This window comes from Leopardus geoffroyi, chromosome A2 (genome assembly GCF_018350155.1).
Source record: "Leopardus geoffroyi isolate Oge1 chromosome A2, O.geoffroyi_Oge1_pat1.0, whole genome shotgun sequence".
In the NCBI taxonomy this organism is placed as follows: Eukaryota; Metazoa; Chordata; class Mammalia; order Carnivora; family Felidae; genus Leopardus; species Leopardus geoffroyi.
The window spans coordinates 44,995,015-45,020,283 of NC_059331.1; the positions used below are offsets into that span (position 1 = coordinate 44,995,015).

Genomic DNA, 25,269 nt, shown 5'->3' on the forward strand with positions numbered 1-25,269 from the left:
TGTGGTTTGTTCTGTATACATAGTTCTGTATGGTTTGAATGCCATATGGTTCTTGATGCCAAGAAATGATAATGATAATGCTAACATTTATGGGCTACTGACTTTGGATCAGACAGCATGTTAAATGCTTTATATGCATGATCTTAATCTTCAAAGAGCTCTATGAGATAGAGATTTTTTTCCTAATATTAGAAATGATGAAAGTGAGGTTCTAGGAGATTAAATAACTCACCTACATTGTACAGCAAGAAAATAAGAGTACCAGATTTGTACTCAGGTTCTTCTGACTACAAAACCAGCATGTTAAACCATTATGCAAGTCTTCATCTTGTTATGTATTCTCACTGGGAAACCCAGTCACCTATGCCAGTTGTACTAATGGCTTCTTCCTTCTTCCTGAGTGGAAAGAATGTGACAAATGTGGCTTGCAATTCCTAAGGTTTTATAAATTTAGACTTACTTTCAGTATGAGTCTCTAGAATTCAAGAAACCATGCAAATGTGCATCCACAGATGCATACACTCAGGAAACAAATGGCAGATTCAAGACCTAATTTTAAATATGCTACATGATAATCAATTTTTAAAGTTATGCTCCAAAAATACTCCTTAAAAAAACAAACGGTACAATCATCATTATGAAAATCATATTCATAACAAATGTATTGCTTGACCATTTTTCCAAGTTGGTATTGATTTCCTTATTGATTGCTACTTTCAAAATTGGAGGAAGCAATAACAAAGGATACTGGTGATAGAAATTTCTTGTTCTAAGGCCACCCTGTAAGAATTAATAGAATCCAGGCTTACCCAAATAAGGAAAAACTGAATTGGTATTTTTTTAGCATGTAGTAAATAATACATGCATTAAAAATGCATGCATTACTTGCATGGTTTACTGTATCATTCTTCCTCTCCCCTTTTCTCCTGCCTCTTTGTGGATTATTAACAAACCATGATGTGTGTTATGATCCCATTAACATCTTCTAGACATTTTAAAACTAAACTTACACTCTTCTCTGGGTGGTCCCACCCTGTGAATGGCTTCAGCTCTTCAGTGTTCAGTGGGTCATGGGTAGTCCCTTAGTGTTGGCCTACATGAGTTACTTTTTCTCACTTACTGTTGTTACTTCTCAAAAAAATATATTGGGCCCTCTGGATGTTTTTCTCTAGAGTACCTCCAGATATTTGTTGGAAGGTATCTTTTCCTTTCCTCTAAACATTTAATAACTTTACAGACAGGAAATATATGTAGATTTCCCCCCCTCACTCCCTGATTTACTCTGTAGTTTGAATTATAAGTATTTTCATATATTAAGACATTTTATTATTTATCGCATATTGCAGCTTTAAGACCTTTGTATGCTTTTACTCCCGCAGGAATTTAAATGCGAACTCATTTCCTCTATGCACTCAATACACATTCCAAGTTCCATAGCATATTTTCTAATCTCATTTAAAAATGAAATGCTGATATTACATTCCATAGCAGAATAAAGGACAATTGTTTCCACAGGAAAATATGATATGAAAACACATCTGCCACAAAATTGTGCATCCTTTAGCATATGATTTCTAGAAAAATTTATGTAAAATGCTGATGAATGAAATCAACACCGAAAAGTATAGCCACTTATTTTTTAAATGTCTACGAATCACATGTCAGTAAACCATATACAGAGTTGGAAAAATAAGCTGTTGTGAAAAACCACAATACATGGATATTAATTCCTTGTCATACATATACGTCGTTTATTCAACCATATCTTTAGTAATTGACTACATTGTTCAGCTACCTTTCGTTAACAATTCAGCGAGCATGCTTCTTAATAGAGTTGTTTCTGATTGTTTTCTCCTCATTCAATTTCATCCTTTTTACCTACTGTTTAAAATCCCTACATTGAGTACTCACCCACAAGGAAAAGCAAAGAAATAGAAGATTTGGAACGAAATGTACCTACTCATTGCTTTGTGCATTGAAATGTGGATTTTCCTGCATAATCACTGAAGAGCTTACAATTCATTCAAAGATTTTTATTTTTGTCACTAAGCTGTTGAGTAACTAGTTTGAATGTTCTTTTTCACTAGCTTCCACTAAATCAGTGGGGAAGCCATAGACTCTGGTGTTTGAGACCAGTAGCTTTAAAGGGAGACAGATACAAATTTGTATTTTTCTGACCACTTCCTGGGTGGTGAAGATGATACTGAACCTCTCTGAACTTCACTTATATCACCTCCAAGTTGGAAATTTAAACTATGATGGAATAAATGAGATATATATGAAAAGCACTTGGCACATGGTATGACCTCAATACATTTTGCAGGTAGATGCTATTATTGCTATTAGGTCAATAGTCATGGTAACAGAGAATTATCCATAATATATTCTTACTATCTTGTAAAGTCTGTTGCCAATGATCATTATCCAGTACCAAGGCTTTGGAAATAAAGTGACTCTAAAATAATAATATGTGCAGGACTACTGCTGACAAAGACCTGGCCATGAGTACACAAGGTTCAAAAAATACCCATTCACACACATAGTTCTTTGATTTGTATAGTTACCACACTGCTAGTAATTAGGATCTGGATGGATAGTTGTATCTGAAAAGACCAGTTTTGGACATGGAATTTTTCCTTAAACATATGCATAAATATAGTGTCTTTTGTTTATCAGTAGCTATAGCTCTCTAGAATTCTCTCTAGAATTCATTTACTATTGGGAACACTCTTATAAATAGTATGATTGGATTATGACCTGCCACTGTATAACAACATTCTTTACTGGACAGAACAAATACATTGAACACCAGATTTGTAGCACAATCTTTGTGTTTGGCCTTGCGCTTTTCAAGTACTATCTCATTTAATCTTTGCCCATGACTCTTACTTTAAAACAAAGCACATTTATTTGCATTTATTTATGAGAAAATGAAGACTTGCCCAAGGTCAGTTACACAGCTAATACATGGCAGAGTTGATTTCAAAGTCAAATCTGTCCAAATGCAGTCTTTTTACTCACTATGTAAGTAGGGTTTGCCATCTGGAATTTGTATCAACTAACTACTAAGAAATATGTCTAAATATTTTCGCAAATACCAGATTAGTTTGATATATTCTGACTGCCCGAACCTTGTAGAACTGCATGAATTCATAAACTGAAAAGGAAGAAACAGGAATCCAGTTTTTCAAGCTCATTAAGGACAATTAAAGATCATTTAAGCACATTACATGTGCTTCTCATTTTTTTCCCCATTTCTAAATGCCCCTCCTCTAATCAGAACCATGGTGGACTTTGCCTAAATAAGACTTGACCTCTATTACCTATTAGCCCTTAATTTTTTATGCAACTCTGGTATTGCGATGGGATGTTTGTACAAAAACTTAGATGACGTATTCTAAGAACCTGTATGCAGAAGTGACAATTCAGAATGATTCACTGTCACTTTTAGGGATGATGGTTTATAATATTAAACCATTTTCCATAATAAAGTTTTTTAAATCTCTCGTTTAATCTTTTTTGAAGGCTTCTCTGACCATTTCCTTTGAAGAAAATATCATGTCTTAGCCTTACCTGATGCTCATTGGATTAAAAGAATTTTATTACAACAGAAATGTTATTCAAGTTAGAGTATTTTTGTGTACTGTACTCAGTATGTCCTCCAGGTGTCCTGGTTCACACCTCAGCTCTGTCAGTCTTTGGCTTCCTGTGATTAGGTGTTATCTGTCAGTCCTGCCCACTATACTCTCGGGTCCCCACAGGGCAGGCACTGTGTTCTCACAGTGCCTATATCAAAGTCTGACAACCAAGTGGTGTTTAATGAAATTTTTATAAGTACTTAGTTGAAGAAAGTAATGTATGCTTTTAAAATTTCTATAATTCCAGAAGTTGGTAACGAAGATATGTATGTGTCTAAATTTTCTTTAATATCCTGACCTCTCCTTAAAGTCAAGCCTAGTTATAGAAGCATCCGTTTGGGGTTTTTTTTGGGTTTTTTGTTTTTTTTTTTTTTTTTGACTGCAGGAAGTCTGTCCACTTTATTCCCTTAGCATCATAACTTACTCATGTAACCTTTAACAAACCTCATGGTGCCTCTCTTTTCTAGACTATAAAATGGAGACATTAATGGTAATTAATCCATATAATTGTTGTTAGAATCACTTCAGATAATCATCATGAAATACTTGCCAAAATGGCCGGCATGTAGGCAATGGTCAGTAAATATTACTGATCTCCAGGGTGCACAGCTTGCCGCCCTGCAGAACATACTTGTTTTGGAATAATCTTCAAATCCAATAAGAGGTTGTGAAATCAAATGTTTTAGACAACAAAAAATGAAATGGCACTTAAAATACTTCTTGTTGAGAGGGTTTACATTTGGGAGGACAGGAAAAAATATTTTTTTAAACAGTAATATGTCTGTCACTTTATTAGACATATTTTTTACATTAACTCATCTTTATTGGCAACTGCTTGTTCGCTGACTCAAACTGTGATCTTTGGGTTTGTAATGTCTTATCTTTCTAACTATACCTGACCTCCTTGACAGAAGGGAGCTTTTTTTTTTTTTTCAAAACAGAATCTTGGACAGTACTTTATAAATATTTAAAAATATACACGTACTTTGAAACAATTATGTATATGTGTATATGTCTATTTGTACCTTGTATATGATGTGTGTGCATATCCAGAGAGAGTCCTACTCTAGTTACATATGTAGAGGGACATGCATAATTGCATATAATAGAATGGTTTGTGAAGTGAATAGGATTGAGTATCAGATATTATGAATGTCGTTCCTGATAATATTTAATTACAAAAAGATGTTGGGGAAGTCACTTAACTTCATTAAACCTTGGTTTCTTCATTTAGATGTGCACCATCTAATAGGATTTTCTGCATTGATTTGAATGTTCTATTTCTCTGCTATCCAATATGGTAACCACTAGCTAGCTACATGTGGCTGTTGAACTCAAAATGTAGCTAGTGTGGCTGAGAAACTGAATTATACATTTTATTTAATTTTATATGTTTTAAATATAAATAGACACATGTAACAGGTAGCTCCATTACAGTATACAGAATCAAGGATGACAGGACAATATCATGCGAAAAGAAGCTACACTGATTTCCTTGATATGGGTGATACAATTACGGTTTCTCAGCAGAAGACTGTCCTCTTTTGAAATACTCCAATTCTCTCATATTATCTTAGACCTTTACAATTTAAACTCTTTTTCCTTTATCTTTCTCAACAGATCTTGAAAACTTTAAAACAAGAACAAGAAGCACTGTGTCTGTCCGACAAGGTCAGGGGATGGTACTACTATGTGGCCCACCAGCCCATTCAGGAGGTAAACTATAAGTGCACTGAAATGTGCACACTTTTCACTTCACTTGCTGCTATTTTGTTGTTGTTGTTGCTTTTTCTCCCCTTGGCACTAGCTAAAGGAAAAGTGTCATTTGCAGAGATTCTCTGTGTCAAGGAAGAATCATTGTCAGTGCCTCCCATAATTAAGATAGGAAAATACCAGATTCTGCAAATGTTCCAACCCAGTGCTATTTAGCTGGCACAAGGGGAAACACACCTGAGTCAATTGAAATAAGATCCCGTTGCTTAGTAAGGCAATGTACGTAAAACTACCCATGCTTTCTCCAACTCAATTGGTTTCAAAGATGGCCTTGCTTCATTTTGTCTTGTTTTCTTGGCTAGGGAAAGGATCAGATCCAGAACCCAAGTCCTCTGACCACAGAATCTAAGGTCACTTTGTAAAGACTCATAATGTCTACATCAGTTAGGAATTCATTTGATGTGTTTTTAAGTTTATTTTTTTCTTTCTTTTTTTTTTTTTAAATTTTTTTTAACGTTTATTTATTTTTGAGACAGAGAGAGACAGAGCATGAACGGGGGAGGGGCAGAGAGAGAGGGAGACACAGAACCGGAAGCAGGCTCCAGGCTCTGAGCCATCAGCCCAGAGCCCGACGCGGGGCTCGAACTCACGGACCGCGAGATCGTGACCTGGCTGAAGTCGGACGCCCAACCGACTGAGCCACCCAGGCGCCCCTAAGTTTATTTTTTTCAAGTTTTGTTTAATTTCCACCTAGTTAACATATAGTGTAATAATTAGTTTCAGGTGTAGAATTTTTTTTTTTAATTTTTTTTAATGTTTATTTATTTTTGAGACAGAGAGAGACAGAGCATGAACAGGGGAGGGGCAGAGAGAGAGGGAGACACAGAATCCGAAACAGGCTCCAGGCTCCGAGCTGTCAGCACAAAGCCTGATGCGGGGCTCGAACTCACGGACCGCGAGATCATGACCTGAGCTGAAGTCGGATGCTCAACCGACCAAGCCACCCAGGCGCCCCAAGAATTTAATGATTCATCACTTCCTTACAACACCCAGTGTTCATCCCAACAAGTGTCCTCCTTAAGTAAATAAGTAAAAAGTAAATAAGTAAAGATAAATAAATAAGTAAATAAATAAAGTGTAGGGAATTTGTTTGACTGCAAATAACTGAAAACCCAGCTAACACAAACTTCAACAGGCTTTGCGTTGTTCTTACACACATTTCCAAAGGTGTGTATTCTCAAGCTAGCACCACTTCCTGAGGATGTCTTCCAGGATGCAAGTCCTTTCTCGCATCCTTCACTGAGGTCCTTAACAGGTGAATGGCAAGGGTAGCAAGTGTGCAGTCCAGACAGGCAGAAAGGGGAATAGGCAAAAACAAAAGTCCCAAGTCTCCCTCTCAGTTTGCATTTGTATTATGAAAGGTTCGCTTTGCCGGAAGACTTTTACCTACATGTCGCTGGTCAGCTACAGTGGCAAGAGAGGTGGAAAAATCAAGTATTTTGTACAGATAAATTTGATGGCCCTGAAAAAAATCGTAATTTTGTAAATAGGGAGACTATGGAACTTGCAGTGTCTGCTAAAAGGACCAACGATAACTGAAAGGCAAATCTGACTTCCCATAAGGGGCACGGCAGTGTGGAGGCTTAATATATAATGCTGTCTATTAGGATTCCTCTAAAGTTGTGGTAACAAAATTGATAAACTCTGTTCTTGGGAATTCTGGCTCAAAGTTGAATTTGCTATCTGCTATCCTTGTTATTATCTTAATTTTCTCTTTGGCTTAACGCATGATGAAAAGACAAAAAAATTAAACTGAGAATTTGAAAACATCCTTCTATTTTTGTCCTGTGTTCTGAAGTTGTAACTTTTCATTTCTCATCTAATGCCCCAGCTAACCTTTGCAGCAGGAAATAACAATTAGCAAGATAGCTGAAAAGACTCATACTTCTAATATGATGGGTGTTAAAAGCACATGGAGGAGGCCTCCCTGAATCTAAACTGTGGACATGGAATTATTCAGGGTTCTGGGTTTGGAAGACTGGCAGAGAATCCAGGTTAAATTTCAGTAGTTTGTATTCCGAGAAATAGGTTTACTCCTTAGGACTTGAGTTTTCCCTTCAAATTAGCATCAGAATAATAAAATTTGGAGTTCTGACATGAGGTCCAGCCCTAGCTCTGTTTCAAATCATTATTTGATATTGAGCAATTTTTTTTTTAATTTTTCATATCACACTCTTCTTATCTATAGAAAGATGAGATCAAAGGAAATCTTTCCGATCCCTTTTAGTTCTATCATTACATGGTAATAACTCAATAAGATTAAACATGTTTATTAACTAGGCTTGCATTATTGAATTCTGTCATTTATACAAAGAAATCAATTAACTGGACCTATATTTAGGTAAAGTGAAATTCACTCAGACTGACTTTTCTCTTCTTACTATAAAATCTGATCAAGGGGCGCCTGGGTGGCTCAGTCGGTTAAGCGGCCGACTTCGGCTCAGGTCATGATCTCGGGGTCCGTGAGTTCGAGCCCCGCGTCGGGCTCTGTGCTGACAGCTCAGAGCCTGGAGCCTGTTTCGAATTCTGTGTCTCCCTCTCTCTGACCCTCCCCCGTTCATGCTCTGTCTCTCTCTGTCTCAAAAATAAATAAACATAAAAAAATTTTTTTTAATAAAATCTGATCAAAATAAGAGTAGAAGGTTTTGCTAATTTCTTCTGCAGTCTACGTTCACAGCACTAAACTTTCATAACATGGCAGCAATTCCAAAAATTAATCTTGTAGGCTTATTAAGAAAAACAGTACCCCACTCCTCCCTGGCATAATGGTATCTTTGGGAAAGCCAAAGCACCTGAAGTGTTGCTGTGCTGCTACACAATGAGACACATGAATACTTTCCCCTTCCCACAGAGAAATATATTAAAAATTTTCATAGACATCCCCTGAAATGTGCTTGTCTCTGCTGGCAGCAGTCAGCAGCTCTGAAATCCGGTTTTTTGAGCTGTGCTGACATTCCTGACAGTCTTGATGGTGAAAGACAAGGAAATAAATATTCTCATTATGGGCTTTATTAGAAACCGCGTGCTCAGTAACACTGTGGGCAAGGCAGGCAAGGCAAGGAAATTTGCAAGAACGCAAAGAGGATCTTGAAAGTTGTAAGGGAGTATCTCAGACAGCCATCAGTTTGGGGCAGTGGAGTCACTGATGATCTGATGAAATACCCCCAGTTGTCAAAGCCCTCCAGTGCAAACTCTATAGCAGGGGTTCTCTCGTTGCTTCTCCAAACAGTGTTTCACCTGAAAGCTGGCAGAAGCACCATGAGCCACTGGATATAACCGAGCATTTTAGACCCAGCATATGGTATCCCAGTTTAATTTGTAACAGATCATGCAGAGGGAAGGAAATGAGTCAGCCTTTTATTGTATCAATGGGATACTGAGTAATGGCATGAAATCCATTGTAAAGGATGCTGCATGTCCTGTTTCAAAAGCTGTGAGGTGTCAGACTTTCTTAGGGTAACATAGAAATGAGCAACAATTAATCTATTTTGAAAAGCATTTCAGACAGCAGGTATTTCCAGGACTCTATCAATCACTACATGTACCATCTTTGTTGTCTTTTGGTTAATAGATACAAATTCAGTTATGATGTCATTCCATAGATTCTACTATTCAGTTTTAGCACAAACACCAAACTGTGGAAATCACTGTGATGGACTCTGGTTGTCCGTGATGTCCCTTCATATTAGAAATAGAGTTTATTGAGATCCAGAATTTTCACCTGACTTTCCATCACCTCCAAGGTCATTTGGCACCAGGAATTCAGGATTCTTAACCATGCTCTCATTAAGTAGGAATATGACTGAGGTACTTTGAGATTCTTCCTACCAGCGTACTAAAATTGTATTATTCATCAGTGAATTCCTCCTGAACTGTTCAGGGAGGTTTTTGTTCTCACCTTCCTTTTTGTATGTGTCACCAAGATCCTTGCTACTCAAAATGTGGTCCATGCACCAGCACCATCTGCCTTACCTGGAAGCTTGTCAAAAAGACCATTTCAGGCTCCACCCATGGCCTACTGAATCAGAATTCACATTTTAATAAGATCTCCAAATGATTCATATGCACATTAAAGTTTGAGAAGCCCCAAGCTATTCTCTCACACACACCTCACTTCTGGCCACTGGTGGGCAGGAAGCTGAGGCATAATCAAGGCAACATGTTAAAGTCATGGGTGCCCAACCATTTCCCAAAGATATTTTGATTCCACAAATCTGGGGCAGGATTCCCAAAACTATTGTTTTAGAGACTCTGAGGCAGCACCACATTTAAGATCCACCCACTTTGATCACCTTCTACAAAGCCAGCCCAGAATCATACTACTGAGATGGAGTGCTTTGATTTCCACATCACCCAAACAGAAGGGTCGAGTACTTTTTATGTCAAATTCATATTTAAAAGAATTTAAAATAAAATATAATCTCCTCAGGCTTTACCTTCATTTATTTTTGTGGATGTTGATAAAGGAGATGAACAATCAAGAAAAGACTGGCTTTTTCTCAAGTGTGTGTGTATCTTCAAAAGTAGCATTTTACATTTGGCCAGCTTTTTACTACATTACTGTTAGTGAAAGTATGGCTTCCTAGAGTATTAAAAATAAGCCACGTGATTCTGATTCTAAGATTATTTTCATTGTTATGGGTTTTTTAGAAACCAGCTATAATTGTCATCATTAGATGAGTTTACACAGAACACATTTCCATTAAATTTGGATTCTGTTCACATGGCATGAGATGCAGGGACCTTACAACAGAGCATCTGTGGAGTTCTTTATGGTGTTTATAATGCTTTAGTTGCCATTATATTATCTCTGATCCTTACAATAATCCTACAGGAAGTAAGGACATGTATTTCATAGATAAGGAAATTGAAGCAAAGAGATTATGTGGGGTCACACACTAATCAATGGCAGGGTCAAGAGTTATCTTTGCCTAGAATGTAACCTTTTTTTTTTTCCAGTCCAGGAGACAACACTGGAGACAGGTACTGGATTCTCTATGCCAGTGATCCTCTGGGCCCTGTCCCAGATCAATTAAGTGTGCCTTTCTTGAGAGGGGTCCTCTAGCATCCTTTATATTTTTAAAAGCACTATACATGATTCTAATCTGCCGTCAGGGTGCAAAATGTGTATCTCCGCATTACAAAATCAAGTAGATCTTGTCTCAGCAAAACCTCTCTATTTGCAAACCTCTCCAGGGTCCAGGAAATTTGATTTGATCTGGACATATCCACGAATATTATAACCCTGAAAGAAGTGTGCCTTCCAACAGCGTAGTTATTTCAGCCGGATCATTTTGTTTTTACTGTAGGACAGAGGAAAAAGCAGGAAACTGGGACACCAAATTCCAGGCCCAGATCTCATATTAACTTACTATGTGGTCTTGGGCCAATTACATAACTTTTCTGAGCCCTTTTGGTTTCTGTCTTCCCACACATACTGTTTCTATCATCAAGATGTCACCTTCAGGATCAGGCTCACCCAGTTTCTGTAATTTTGTTTAATGTTTATATATTTTTGAGAGGGGGAGTGGGGTGGGGCAGATAGAGAGAGACAGAGAATCCAAAGCAGGCTCTGCACTGTGAGTGCTCAAACCCATGAACTGTGAGATTATGACCTGAGCCAAAATCAGGAGTTGGCTGCTTAACCAACTGAACCACCCAGGTGTCCCAGGCTCACCCAGTTTCTTAGTGAATTCAAACTATGCCAGCAGGTCTTGGGTCTGGAGTGATGGTGCTGTGCTAAAATGAATGTCCTCTATGCCCAGAATAATGCTCAAGACATCCACATTTTGTCAAGCAGCCAGCTCTGCCCAGCCCCACTCCATGCCTATCCCCAACCCCTGCCCCATACTGGCACCCATGCTTACCAGTTCTATATACCTTCAGACTTCTGGGTGCATCTTTATTTACTCCAAATACCAATTCATTTCACTGTACTATAGACACTAAGTTTAGCTCTTTCCCTCATGTTTCACCCAAAGATGCATCCAGATCCAAACCTGAGACAATAACACACTGTCCTGTGGGTCTTAAGTACGGCTGACATCTAAGAGGTTTACTTACTGGGCCCCATCTGCCATATCAAACTCCCTGGAAAATTAACATCAAAATGGCTGGGTTCTAGTTTTATCAACCTGTCATTTGGACAACTGGCCACTTTCTTCAAGAAGCAGCCCAGTTCCAGCTTTCTTTCATCCACGTTTTAGGCTGTCCCTCTCTCCCTGTATCTTTTTTTCTCAGTGTAACTCTCCAATCTTCATACAGTATTATGTTATCCAAATAATATTTATATTTGTTCTATAAACCTCTCAAATATGTTAGAGTAAAAACATGTAATAAATGTGGCAGCAATTTGCACAGTTAAAATGCTGCATAAGATATGTAGGAAGAAATTTAACCAAGCAGGTGAAAAACCTATACTATGAAAATTATAAGACATTGTTCAAGGAAACTGAAGAAAACACAAATGGATGGGAAGATATTCTATGTTCGTGGGGTGGAAGAAAGATTTCATGTTAATATGTCCATATTATACAAAGCAATATATACATCCATTGTATTCCCTATCAAAATACAAGTAGCATTTTTTACAGAACTAGAATCATCCTAAAATTTGTGTGGAACCACAAAAGACCATCAATAACTAAAGTAATCTTAAGAAAGAAGATCAGCATCACAGTCTCAGATTTCAATATAGACTACAAAACTCTAGTAATCAAAACAGTATGGTACTAGCACAAAAACGGACACATAGATCAATGGATCAGTATAGAGAGCCTGGAAATAAACCCATTTTTATATGGCTATTTAACCTACAGCAAAGGAGGCAAGAATATACAATGGGGGAAAAGACAGTCTCTTCAATAAATGTTGAAAAACTTAACAGCTACATGCAAAAGAAGGAAACTGGACCAATTTCTTACACCATACACAAAAATAAACTCAAAATGGTTGAAAACCTAAATATAAGACCTGAAACCATAAAACTCCTAAAAGAAAACATGGACAGTAATCTCTTAGACATTGGCCTTAGCAACATTTTTCTGGATGTGTCTTCTCAGGCAAGGGAAACTAAAGCAAAAATAAACTATTGTGACTCCGTCAAACTAAAAAGCTTTTGCACTGCAAAGGAAACCATCAACAAAATGAAAAGACAACCTACTGAATTGGAGAAGATATTTGCAAATGATATATTCAATAAAGGGTAAATATCCAAAATATATAAAGAATTCATACAACTGAACACTAAAAACACCCAAATAATCCAACTAGAAAGTGAGCAAAAGACCTGAATATATATTTTCCCAAGGAAGACATTCACGTGGCCAACAAACACATGAAAAGACGCTCGATGTCTCTAAACATAAGGGAAATACAAATCAAAACTACAATGAGATGTCACCTCACACCAGTCAGAATGAGAATGACTGGTACCAAAAAGATGAGCAACAACAAGTGTTGGCGAGGATGTGCAAGAAAGGGAACCTTTGTGCACTGTTGGTGGGAATATAAATTGGTGCAGCCACTATGTAAAATGGTATGGAAGTTCTTCAAAAAATTAAAGATGGAAATACCATATGATTCAGTAATTCCACTACTGGGTATTTACCCAAAGAAAACAAAAACACTAATTTGAAAAGATATATGCATCGCTATGTTTCTTGTAGCATTATTTACAATACCCAAGATATGGAAGCAGCCCAAGTGTCCTTTGATAGGATAAAGAAAATGTGGTGTGTGTGTGTGTGTGTGTGTGTGTGTGTGTGTGTGTACACACATATATGCATGCATACATACAATGGAATATTACTCAGACATAAAAAAAAAAGTAAAATAAAATCTAGGGGCCTCTGGGTGGCTCAGTCAATTGAGCATCAGACTCTTGATTTTTGGGTCAGGTCATGATCCCAGGGTTGTGAGATTGAACTCCATGTCAGGCTCCACATGTGGAGCCTGCTTGGGATTCTCTCACTCCCCACCCCTGCCCCACATGTGCACACATGTGTGCTCTCTCTCTCAAAAAAAAAAAGGGAGCGGGGAGAATGAAACCTTACCATCTTGATAACATGTATGGACCTAGAGGGTGCTATAGTAAGTGAAATATGTCAGACAGAGAAAGACAGATATTATATGAGTTCACTTATAAGTGAAATCTAAGAAACAAACGAGAACAAAAACCAAAAAAACCCACAAACTCATAAATACCGAAAACAAACTGGTGTTGCCAGAGGGGAGGGCTTGTGGACCATGGGTGAAATAGGTGAAGGGGATTAAGAGGCACAAAGTTCCACTTGTAAAAGGAATAAGTCATAGGAATGAAAAATACAGCATAAGACACATAGTCAATAATGTAATAACTTTGAGTGGTGACAGTAAGATTATCATGGGGAGTATTGCCTAATGTATAGAATTGTCAAGTTACTGTATTACATACATGAAACTAATATAACATTGTAGGTAAACTATACTTTAATAAAAAAGCATATGTATTAGGGATCAAACATGGGTAAACTACCTTGTATGATGTTTGATATTTACATTATGATATCTATGGGAAATGCATGCTAAGTTTCTTGTCTAACCCAAGAAACTTTATGTGTTTACTTAAACAGATACTGCAATTCAGTGAGGAAAGGCTAACCTTTAGTGATAGGGTTATTAGTGCTACAGACTACTAGGTATTGTTTTGTTTTGGGGTGGATTTTGGTTTTTCTATTGGGGGGGGTGGCATTACACTTTCTTAAGACTTGTTTTCACTCTTTAACTCTACCATATTCCTTTGAAATATATGAACCTGGACTCTTTCATCTGAAATTAATGGTCTAGTTTCCCCCCCTTTTTTTTTTCTTCCCACTTTGCCAATCAGAGGAGATTTCAACTCATTAGATATTTAGTCAGCATAGAGTACTGTGAAACTGTCTGGAAGGCGATGATTTTCTTCATTCATTAAGCCTCCCCCTTTTCACTCATTGAGCAGAAAAAAGAGCCACATTGATCAGAGACTACTTGTTATAAACCCTTCCACACAAATGGCATGGTGGAGTGTTTCATTTTTGGGAGGATAGGCCACTAGGATGATTTGTCTTTATTACACAAATACAGGCTCCGTTTCTCACAGCCATGAGATCATTTAGCTCAAAGAAAGAATCGGCACTGGAAGCAAAGGAGGGAATTAGGTCTTGCATGTCTTAAAGAATGACTTGCTTGTCCCCCATCAGATATGACTACAAGAATTACGGTTAGTATTTCTGATATCAGTCATCTCCACAATTAGTTAAGCTTATTCAATAATGCTACTGGCATACTTTTTGCCTTTGATTTTCCTGTCAGCTTTTTAAAACAACTTGAATGTTTTATGTCTATACTTTTGGGTGCTTTAGTGTCAACAACTATGTACATATGAAGAGAAAAAAATGAGTGCATAAGTAGCAAAAATTTCCTTTTCATAGAATAATTTCTAAACCTTTTGTAGCCAACCACCAATATCTTAAATTAACCTGTATAGAGAATTGTTGGTTTGGGTTCTAAGAAGAGTTCCTCAGGAGTGACAGCCATATACTTTCTACCTAAACTGTTTTGCAGCCACAGCAAATCCATAAACTTAGAAATTAACTCAGCTACTTAATAAGTAGCAATTAATTAAATTTCTTTGCTTCCAGTAGCCTAAAGAGAATCATTTAGTTAAGAAAAAAGTTATTCCAGAAATAAATTTCAGGAAATTCTTTTTCTATCTCTTTGTTTCCTCCTTTGCTTCTGTGTAAATGTTAACATGTTCATTATTTGGCAGAAACCAAAGCATTTTAGTTAAATAACGATGGCCTTAATTACCCAGCTTCTCTCCTGACAGTTACTGTGCATTTAATTTATGGATAGGCACTATGTAAGAGTATTTGTGGATAGATTTATATTCAGGTTGGAAATGTCTCTTTTTAAACATAAAAAAATATCAAAGACGTTATCTCCAGGTTTGATCCTTAGAACTGGAGGCCCATTGATCAGTCAAAGTAAGGGCCAAACACATTAGCACCAAAAGGAAATGGTATTTGGGAAGTGAGGTTTGATCCGTAAAGCTGAATGATCTGCAAACTGTGATCATTTCAGCAAAGCTCAATTTCATGTTGAGCTTTCTCTTTTGGAGTTGTCCTGTCCCAGAAAGCAGTGAAGGATGATATTGTGTGGGATCACAGGTGCTAGTTGGGATGTGAAGAGTCTGGAGATGTGAAAAGCTCATTACATATCCAGTAGAGTACTACCAGGGATGTACCAGCCAGAACAGAACAAATGATCAACACTGATCTTTCAATAACATGAACCTGGCTGAGCATTTCATAAATAATCCAGTGGGCAATCACTGCAGGATGTATGGGAACCATTCTTGTTTTAATGCCCACTGCAAATATACCCTACGAATCTCATCTTTTCAGCTGAGGAAGAAACAAGCAGCTCTTTAGATATGTTTTCAGCAACAAATTGGTGTTTTGTCAGGTCATTGCATCATGATGTTACATTGAATTAAGCAGGATAATGGTGTGGTACATAGAATGAGGAAATGCTGTCTGAGTCCTGGAAATTTGGAAATAGACTCTGGTTGGGAGATGAGAAATTGAAGGCTCCATAATGTTCGGTACTATCAGGGATCTTGATCCTGTGAGTGTTACATCACAAATAAGAAGTCAGCCATTTTCCTGATATATGTATTTTTCAACTTGTTCAGTTAGTTTTCAGACATTTAGGAAGAAAAGAACTTAAGTAGGCTAAATCACAGACTTGAGAAAACTACACATTTGGGCAAGTGAAGTTCACACCCAAAAGAGTAAATTGTGGCAATTTGTCTAAAGATAGGGTTATAGTTTCTGATTCTATGTAGTATCAGAATACTGATTTAAAAGAAAATGATTTAATTAAGTGGTTGTATATTTATCAAGGATGAACAGTATGGATGAAAAACTTCTTTTAACCAAAACTTCTTTTAACTTCTTTTAACTTCTCTTATATAGAGACCACTTCTGTCCATATAATGAACTAGAAGATATGTCAGATCTTTAATTCAGTAGCTGATTGGAAGAATGTTCATGATCTCATAGGTAGATACTGGCTGCTAACAAAACAAAACTGGGCCACCATGCTGTACTGAGAAAGCTCTTCACATCTCCAACTGTAACACACATCAGAAAGTTGCAGGTTAACACATTATCATAATCTTCACTGTCTAAATTTAACCCCTGGAAAGGAGTTGTGTTATAACAACACTCCACAGGAATTCATAAATGCATATGGCAGACACAGCTGGAGAGATCGTTGCAGTTGATAATGTAGCATTTCAGAAATATCCAAGGAGTCTCTACTTTGTGATGTGATTTGGAACGTGTATGCTTTCTCATTCCCTTAAACAGCACATAGGCCAGAGAACACCTAGGAAATGCCAAAATAGTTTGGTTGTAGGTGTTTGAGGCCAAGTTCTTATCACTTTATGCAAACTTTTGCCTTTTGAAAAGACAAAATTTTAAAAATAAAATGTAGCTAATTTAAGTATCATACTTCCTCAATTTGTGGCTTCCACTTACTGTAAAACAAGGTAGGTATAACACAGCTCTGAAATGAACACATAAATATAAGAAAGACATTCCTACACCTTCTCATCTGTGAGTCCTGCTACCATTTGAATTTGTTCACTCTATCCGCAAGCCAACATTCCTTATCAATGTACAGTTCCAGTTTATTTCAGTGGAAATGATTGTGATAAATGGGATTTATAATTGGGTCCTAATAAAGTATGTAAGTTAGGATTTCAGATCGAAGAGAATAGATTGCTTTTTAAAAATAAAAATATCTGACTTTGACAGAACCTCTCAGTTGCAAAGGCATTGGTATAGACGTGGCCAATATAGCAGTGAGCAAAAACAGAATGGTTCCCCTACCATAGACTTACAGGTCTGCTGAGGAGTTAGGGGGTATTCAGATAGTCACATTGGAATGTGTGCTTTTGGTTGTGGGCTGAGTGAACAACAGAGCTCAATGATCTAATCATGTAAAATATAGGCTTACCTTATAGATATTGTGCGTTTAGTTACAGACCACTGTAATAAAGCAAATACTGCAATAATGCAAGCCAAATGAATTTTTTGTTTCTCTGTGCTTATAAAAGTTATGTGTACACTATACTGTATTAAGTGTGAAGGAGCAGTATGTCTCAAAAAATGATGTCCATACCTTAATTAAAAATGCTTTATTGCTAAAAATTGCTAACCATCATCTGAGCTTTCACGGAGTCATCTTTTTGGTTGGTGGAGGGTCTTGCTTCAATATTGATGGCTGCTAATTGATCGGGGTGATGTTTGCTGAAGGTTGGAGTAGCTGTGGCAGTTTCTGAAAATAAGACAGTGAAGTTTTCTACATCACTTTACTCTTTCTTTGACTATAGAACAGTTAGAGACCGTTGTAGGGTTATTAATTGGCCTGGCTTCAGGATTGTTGGAAAGGAAATAGGGAGGCCAAAGGAGAGGGAGAGAGATGGGGAGATGAGAGCTGGTAGAGCAGTCAGAACATACACATTTATAAATTAAGTTCACCCTCATGTATGGGCACAGTTCATGGTGCCCCCAAATAGTTAACAATAGTAACATCAAAACTCGGTGCTCACAGATCACCACAACCCATATAATAATAATGAAAAAGCTTGAAATATTGCAAAACTTACCAAAATGTGACACAGAGACATGAAGTGAGCAAAATGCCCTTGGAAGAATGGCACCTACAGACTGGGTTAACACAGGATTGCCACAAACCTTCAATTTGTAAAAAAAGCAAGGTCTGTGAAGCACTATAAAGCAAAGCACAGTAAAATGAGGTATCTGTTAGAAAGACATGATGTAACCTGGGAGAAACTTCCTTGCAGAAGTCGCTCTGGAGCTCAGATTGGGAGGGATGAAAGGGTAAAGGGAAGGAATGGTATCACAGCCAGAGCAACAATACGTGCATCTGGAGTGGGGAAGGTTGTCTGGCCATGAGAAGAAGTCATCTGGTACCCAAAAGCGGTGCGGAGAATAGTACAACTTTAAGACTGGGATATAGGCAAAGACTAGGCTCTGGAGTGGTGTTAAAGATTAGGGTGTTTTTCTGAAAGTAAGATGCTGCTGAAGATATTTTAAGTGAGATAGGGGATGAGTTACAGTGGAAGGCAGTGTTGAAACATGGGTTCTTTGTAGCTAAGGCTGATTTATTATTACCTAGCTTTTTGTGAAAAACAAAGAAAGAAAGTTTTAATCAGACTAAAAACAGAGTAGTCATCAAAAATTTATTTGAAGAATTACCTATAATTATAGCACAAATAGGCCAAATTGAGCAATAACCATAGGAGACTATCTTAATCTGTTCAGGCTGCTATAACAAAATACCACAGACTGGGTGGCTTGTAAAAAACTAATTTATTTCTCACAGTTCTGGAAGCTGGAATTCTGAAATCAGGGTGGCAGAATGATCGGGTGAGGGTTTTCTTCCTAGTTCATTACAGGTAATATTTCGCTGTGTCCTCACATTGGTGGAAGGGACTAGGGAGCTCTGTGGGGTCTGTTTTATAAGAGCACTTATCCCACTCATGAGGGTTACACCTTCATGACCTAATCACTTCCCAAAGTCCCTACCTGCTAATACTTCTACCTTTTAGGTGTAAGATTTCAAAATATGAATTTGGGGGAGACACAAATATTCATATTTGAGCAGAGACTCATGACTAAGCAACTAAATTTACAACGAAGAATGTGGGAAGGATGTCTTTAAAGTCTTTCTGCAATAGCCATATTGTATCTCTATATCAAATATATTTCTTTTTTTTTTATTTTTTAATGTTTGTTTATTTATTTATTTATTTATTTTGAGAGAGAGAGAGAGAGAGAGAGAGAGAGAGAGAGAATGAGCACAAGTAGGGGAGGGGCAGAGAGAGAGAGAGAGAGAGAGAGAGAGAGACATAGAATGTGAAGCAGGCTCCAGGCTCTGAGCTGTCAGCACAGAGCCCTACACGGGGCTCAAACCCACAAACCATGGGATCATGACCTGAGCCAAAGTCAGATGCTTAACCAACTGACTCACCTAGGTACTCCTATATTACATATATTTCAGTCCAGACATCAAATTTAAAGGTCTGATGTCCATCCCCTTATTATGAGAAAACATTTTTTTCCTAAGGTATCCAGAGGAAGTGACCTACCGTGCTTACTAACACAAACACAGGATACACCATCTCCCTGCTCCCCAAAGTCACTAGGAACCAACAGTTCTACTAACTAATGCTTTACAGAGAAAGAGGCTCACATGGCATATTGGGTGTGGACAAAGAAAAGGGGTTCTACCAGTTCACTGTGAAGGTCATAACTGAAGCAATAGGGAGTTCCTCAGAATCTTACTAAATTAATGATAGCCAGACACCAGTAATTTGGAAAGGGAACATGGCTATCAAATTGCTTTAAACTTAAGACTTGAGATGGGAATTCTGGGACCACCCCCCTACCCACCGCCATGGCCAGTTTGAGGGAATAAAGGGATACACCCACATTTGGTTGGTGAACCTAAGACCTGAGTAGAATCACAATGTTAACAGACTTAAATAAAAAATCTACTCCATTGTGGTCACCTAAGAAAATACTCACTGATAAAGAGCGGCAAAAGGAGGGAAATGTCAACCATTGTCTGAGGACGCAAAACAAAACATAACAGACATCTCTGTTGTGCTTTCAGTCAAGACAAAGAAAACGGATTCTATGAAGCAAAGATGCTACTATGAAAAGCCATCTGATGCTGATATAGACCAGCATTTAGAAGGACCTAACAAAGATTAGAAATGAAAGAATGAAAACCTGTAGTGCAGACACAATAAAAAGCCAAATGAACATTGTAGAAAATTGAGTTAGTGATAAGCATGACTAACTAGATAAGCTTTTTTAAAGAATGCAAAAGGGATGTATAATGATCAGAAAGCTTCATAATAATGGAATTTCAGGAGTAAGGATCCAGTCTATATATCATCAGTATTATTGATAAAGATATTTTATCAGTGTGTACATACTATTTCATTTAATATCATGGCATACTTAACATTCTATACCAACACATCATCCTTTTATTTTTTTATTTAAAAAAATTATTTTAAAATTAGGTAACATACAGTATACACAGTGTGCTCTTGGTTTTGGAGTAGATTCCCATGATTCATCGTTTACATACAACACCCAGTGCTCATCCTAACAAGTGCCCTCCTCAATGCCCATAACCCATTTTCCTGTCTCCCCTGACCCTCCCCCTATCAACCCTCAGTTTGTTCTCTGTTTTTAAGAGTCTCTTATGGTTTGCCTCCCTCTCTGTTTGAAACTATGTAAGTTCCATATATGAGTGAAAACATATGATATCTGTCTGTATCTGACTGATTCATTTTTCTTAGCATAATACCTTCCAGGACATCATCCTTTTAATAGTAAACACATACTGCACTGTCCCCTCTTTGAGAGGGAATCAAAAGTTTTTGTTTTTTTCTTTAATTTTCTTTAACATTTATTTATTTTTAGAGACAGAGTGTGAGTGGGAGAGGAGCAGAGAGAGAGGGAGACACAAAATCTGAAGCAAGTTCCAGGCTCTGACCTGTCAGCACAGAGCCCAATGCGGGACTCGAACCCATGAACCACAAGATCATGACCTGAATTGAAGCCGGACGCTCAACCAACTGAGCCACCCAGGCTCCCCAAGAGGGAATCACAAATTTTTATGTTATTCTTTATTCTAATAATTAGAGGAAATATAGGTCAGTATATATAAAGATATAAAAACAGAACCCGTTTTTATCTTTTATGTAAAGGTATAAAAAAAAGAATGTTTTATATAAAGATATAAAAACAGAATGTGTACCTTCACAGTTAAAGAAATTGTAATCTGTCCAACCAAAGACTAAAGGTAAAGATGAGCAAGACAGCATGAATAAAAAATTCACAAAACAGATGACAGATACAAGAGTATATAGTATAAGACAGAAATGTAAAGAGATAAAACTTTCATATGAAACATGAGAGCATCACATTCAGTTAAAGCTTTTTTTGAGATAATTAGAATATGATGGCATTTATTTTCAAATAAAATATCTATTCTGGGGCGCCTGGGTGGCTCAGTCGGTTAAGTGTCCAACCTCAGCTTAGGTCATGATCTCACAGTTTGTGAGTTCAAGTCCCGCATCTGGCTCTGTGCTGACAGCTCAGAGCCTGGAGCCTGTTTCGGATTCTGTGTCTCCCTCTCTCTCTGCCCCTCCCCTGCTCATGTGTTCTCTCTCCTTCTCTCTCTCTCTCTCTCAAAAATAAATAAACGTTGAAAAATTTTTTTAAATCTATTCTAAGAAAATAGACTTTAAAAACAAAGATGGTAGATTTACTATTGTAGGACCAAGTATTATTTGTATGCAAAAGCATTAGTTGAGAAAAAAATTGTTTTTTTTAAGTTTTACTTACTTAAGTAATCTCTACACCCAAGGTGGTGCTCAAACTCATGACTCCAAGATCAAGACTTGAATGCTTTTTTGACTGAGCCAGCCAGACACCCCATGAAAAGATACTTTTATTATTAAGGTACACAAACCCTAATGAAGACATTCCAATTATGTTATTTTAAATTCCAGAAAACATAGGGTCAAAATTTATAATGCTAAATATTTGGAAATCCTAGATGAAATTACTAAAGCATAGTATTTAATTTGACAAGACAAGTATATACAAATAAGTATACAAAATATTTCAATAAGGTAATACCAAAACATATATAGTACTCCTCCCTTATCCACAGGGAATATTTTCTAAGACCCCCAGTGGATGCCTGAGATCACAGATAGTACTAAACCTATATATACAATTTTTTTCCTATATGTAGATACCTATGATAAAATTTAATTCATCATTTAAGCATAGGAAAGAATTAATAACAATAACTAATAATAAAATAGTACAATTATAACAATATACTGTAAGAAAATATAAGCAAATGTAGTCTCTCTCCAAAATTATCTTATTTTACTGTACTAATCCTTCTTGTGATGATGTGAGATGATAAAATACCTGCACAATGAGATGTAGTGATGTGAATCACATAGACATTGTGACATCACATTAGTCCACTATTAACATTCTCACCTTACCACAGTTGGCCAGAGGTAACTGAAACCATGGAAAGCAAATATGTGCATGAGCGGGAGCTCCTGTATATATATTTTCCTTCCAAGTGCCCATGTAATGCTTATTGTAATTGATTACTTAATAAGCCATGAAAAACATTTCAACAAGTTAAAATTGTACAGATCAGTCTTATTTTTTGCCATTATATAGTTAAGCTAGAAATTAGCTATAGATCAAGTTTATACAACAACAATAACCACATTTTAAAAATATCAACCCATGCAAATGTCGATTCATTTTTCTAATTTCTGCTGGGTCAAAGCAGAAAGAAACAAATTTAGGGATGTTTCAAAATTTGAAGAAATGAAACCAAATACATCTACACTTATGAAATTTACAAATAGTGCATCTAGAAGCAAGTGAATAACTGAACTTGTTATTAAGAAATTCTGGGGATGCCTGTGTGGCTCACTTGGTTCAGCGACCAATTTAGGCTCTCAATTTAGGCTCATGGTTTGTGAATTCAAGCCCCACCTCTTGATCTCAGCTTAGGTCATGATTTCACTATTCATGAAATGGAGCCCAGGGTCAGGCTGTGCACTGATAGTGCTTGGGATTCTCTCTCCCTCTCTCTCTCTCTTCCCCTCCCCTGCACTCTCCCTATCTCAAAATAAATAAATAAACAGTAAAAAATAATTCTGGAAATCAAAATCAGTAAACTATTCACTTCAAAAAGGTAAAATAGAACACACACACACACACACACACACACACACACACACACTAAGGGGAATAGAAGAAAAGAAGATAAAGGTCAAAATTAGTAAATTGGAAAATAGAAACTGTACACACGAGATGTCTGAGAGAAGTTTTGAGAAGGAAAAAAAATACATAAGTGCATTTCTTTCCAAATATAATAAAAAAAACAGAGAAATACAAATACACAAAATTAGAAATTAAAAATCATACAATTTTGCATACAAGATTTAAAATCATAAGAGCAAACCACCCACAATTCTATGATCATTTGAACATCTAGATGAAATGAAAAATCTACTGAGACCACATAAATAGCAAAATTGAACCAAGAAAATAAAGAAAATCTGAATAGACCATTTATCATGGGAGAATTGAAAGCTATCAAGAATCACTTTCTCCCAAGTACTCTGAGTCACAAATTTTATGAGATTTTTTTTCAAAAATTTAAGGTAATAAAAGGCCATATTTCATTCTTTCTCATTGCCAAGTAGTATTCCATTTTGTATATAAACCATAATTTCTTTATCCATTCATCAGTTGATGGACATTTAGGCTCTTTCCATAATTTGGCTATTGTTGAAAGTGCTGCTATAAACATAGGGGTACACATGTCCCTATGCATCAGCATTCCTCTATCCCTTGGGTAAATTCCTAGCAGTGCTATTGCTGGGTCATAGAGTAGATTTATTTTTAATTTTTTGAGGAACCTCCACACTGTTTTCCAGAGTGGCTGAACCAGGTTTCATTCCCACTAACAGTGCAAGAAGTTTCCAGTTTCTCCACATCCTCTCCTGCATCTATAGTCTCCTAATTTGTTCATTTTAGCCACTCTGACTGGTGTGAGGTGATGTCTCAGTGTAGTTTTGATTTGTATTTCCCTGATGAGGAGTGACATTGAGTACTCCTCATGTGCCTATTGGCCATCTGGATGTCTTCTTTAGAGAAGTGTCTATTCATGTTTTCTGCCCGTTTCTTCCCTGGATTATTTGTTTTTCCGGTGTGGAGTTTGGTGACAATGTGATGGAACTGGAGAGTGTTATGCTAAGTGAAATAAGTCATACAGAGAAAGACAGATACCATTTGTTATCACTCTTGTGTGGATCCTGAGAAACTTAACAGAAGACCATGGAGGAGGGGGAAGGAAAAAAAAAGTTAGAGAGGGAGAGAACCAAACCATAGGAGACTCTTAAAAAGTGAGACTAAACTGAGGGTTGATAGGGTGTGGGAGGGAGGGGAAAGTGGGTGATGGGCACTGAGGAGGGCACCTGTTGGGATGAGCACTGGGTGTTGTATGGAAACCAGTTTGACAATAAATTTCATATTTTAAAAAAATGAATAAACATTAAAAAGAGTATCTTAAAAAAATTTAAGGTAATTCCCTTACCAAATAATTTGTGTCAGAGCAAAGACAGGATCAAAAGCGACCAGTTCATTTAATGAAATGAATATAATCTTCTCACCAGAACCTGACAAAGCAAAAGCAACCTCACATATGAATGTTAGTAATACTAACATTAGAGAGTGGATAATACAGGTCAGGCACAATTTAAAATTCTTTGCATATGTTAACTAATTTAATTCTTACAACAACCATAATAGTACTTATGTCCCCATTTTATAGATAACAAAATGCTTGAGACGTTAAGTAAATATGACATTCCTCAACAATTCATAAACAACATTTTTTGGTATGTCTACAATATGAGGAAAAGTCTTTAAGAATACAGATAACTCTAAAAAGAGTATCTGCTTTAATCTTTCCCATATTTTAGATTAAAAATGTTTTAAGTTATAAAATAGAAGTGTAATGAAAAGTAGAAATATATTTCTGTGACAACTAACACCCAAAGAGGGTAGGAGACATGTAAGAATGAAACAATGCTGATAATTATTAAAGGTGGACGATACATGAGGGTTCATTATCCCATTATCTCTACTTTCATAATTGGTATATGCTTAAA

At 36.9% G+C, this 25,269-nt stretch overlaps 1 protein-coding gene across 7 annotated transcripts in view; it reads left to right on the forward strand.

The window, feature by feature from the left end:
- The window catches only part of CNTN4 (contactin 4), a 901,803-nt gene that overhangs the window by 666,860 nt on the left and 209,674 nt on the right, over positions 1-25,269 (forward strand). For all 7 annotated transcript variants that reach the window (XM_045493589.1, XM_045493588.1, XM_045493585.1 and 4 more), the window contains one exon: positions 5,259-5,354. In XM_045493589.1, the coding sequence (XP_045349545.1) occupies positions 5,259-5,354 (96 nt within the window). The remainder of the gene's footprint in view (positions 1-5,258; positions 5,355-25,269) is intronic.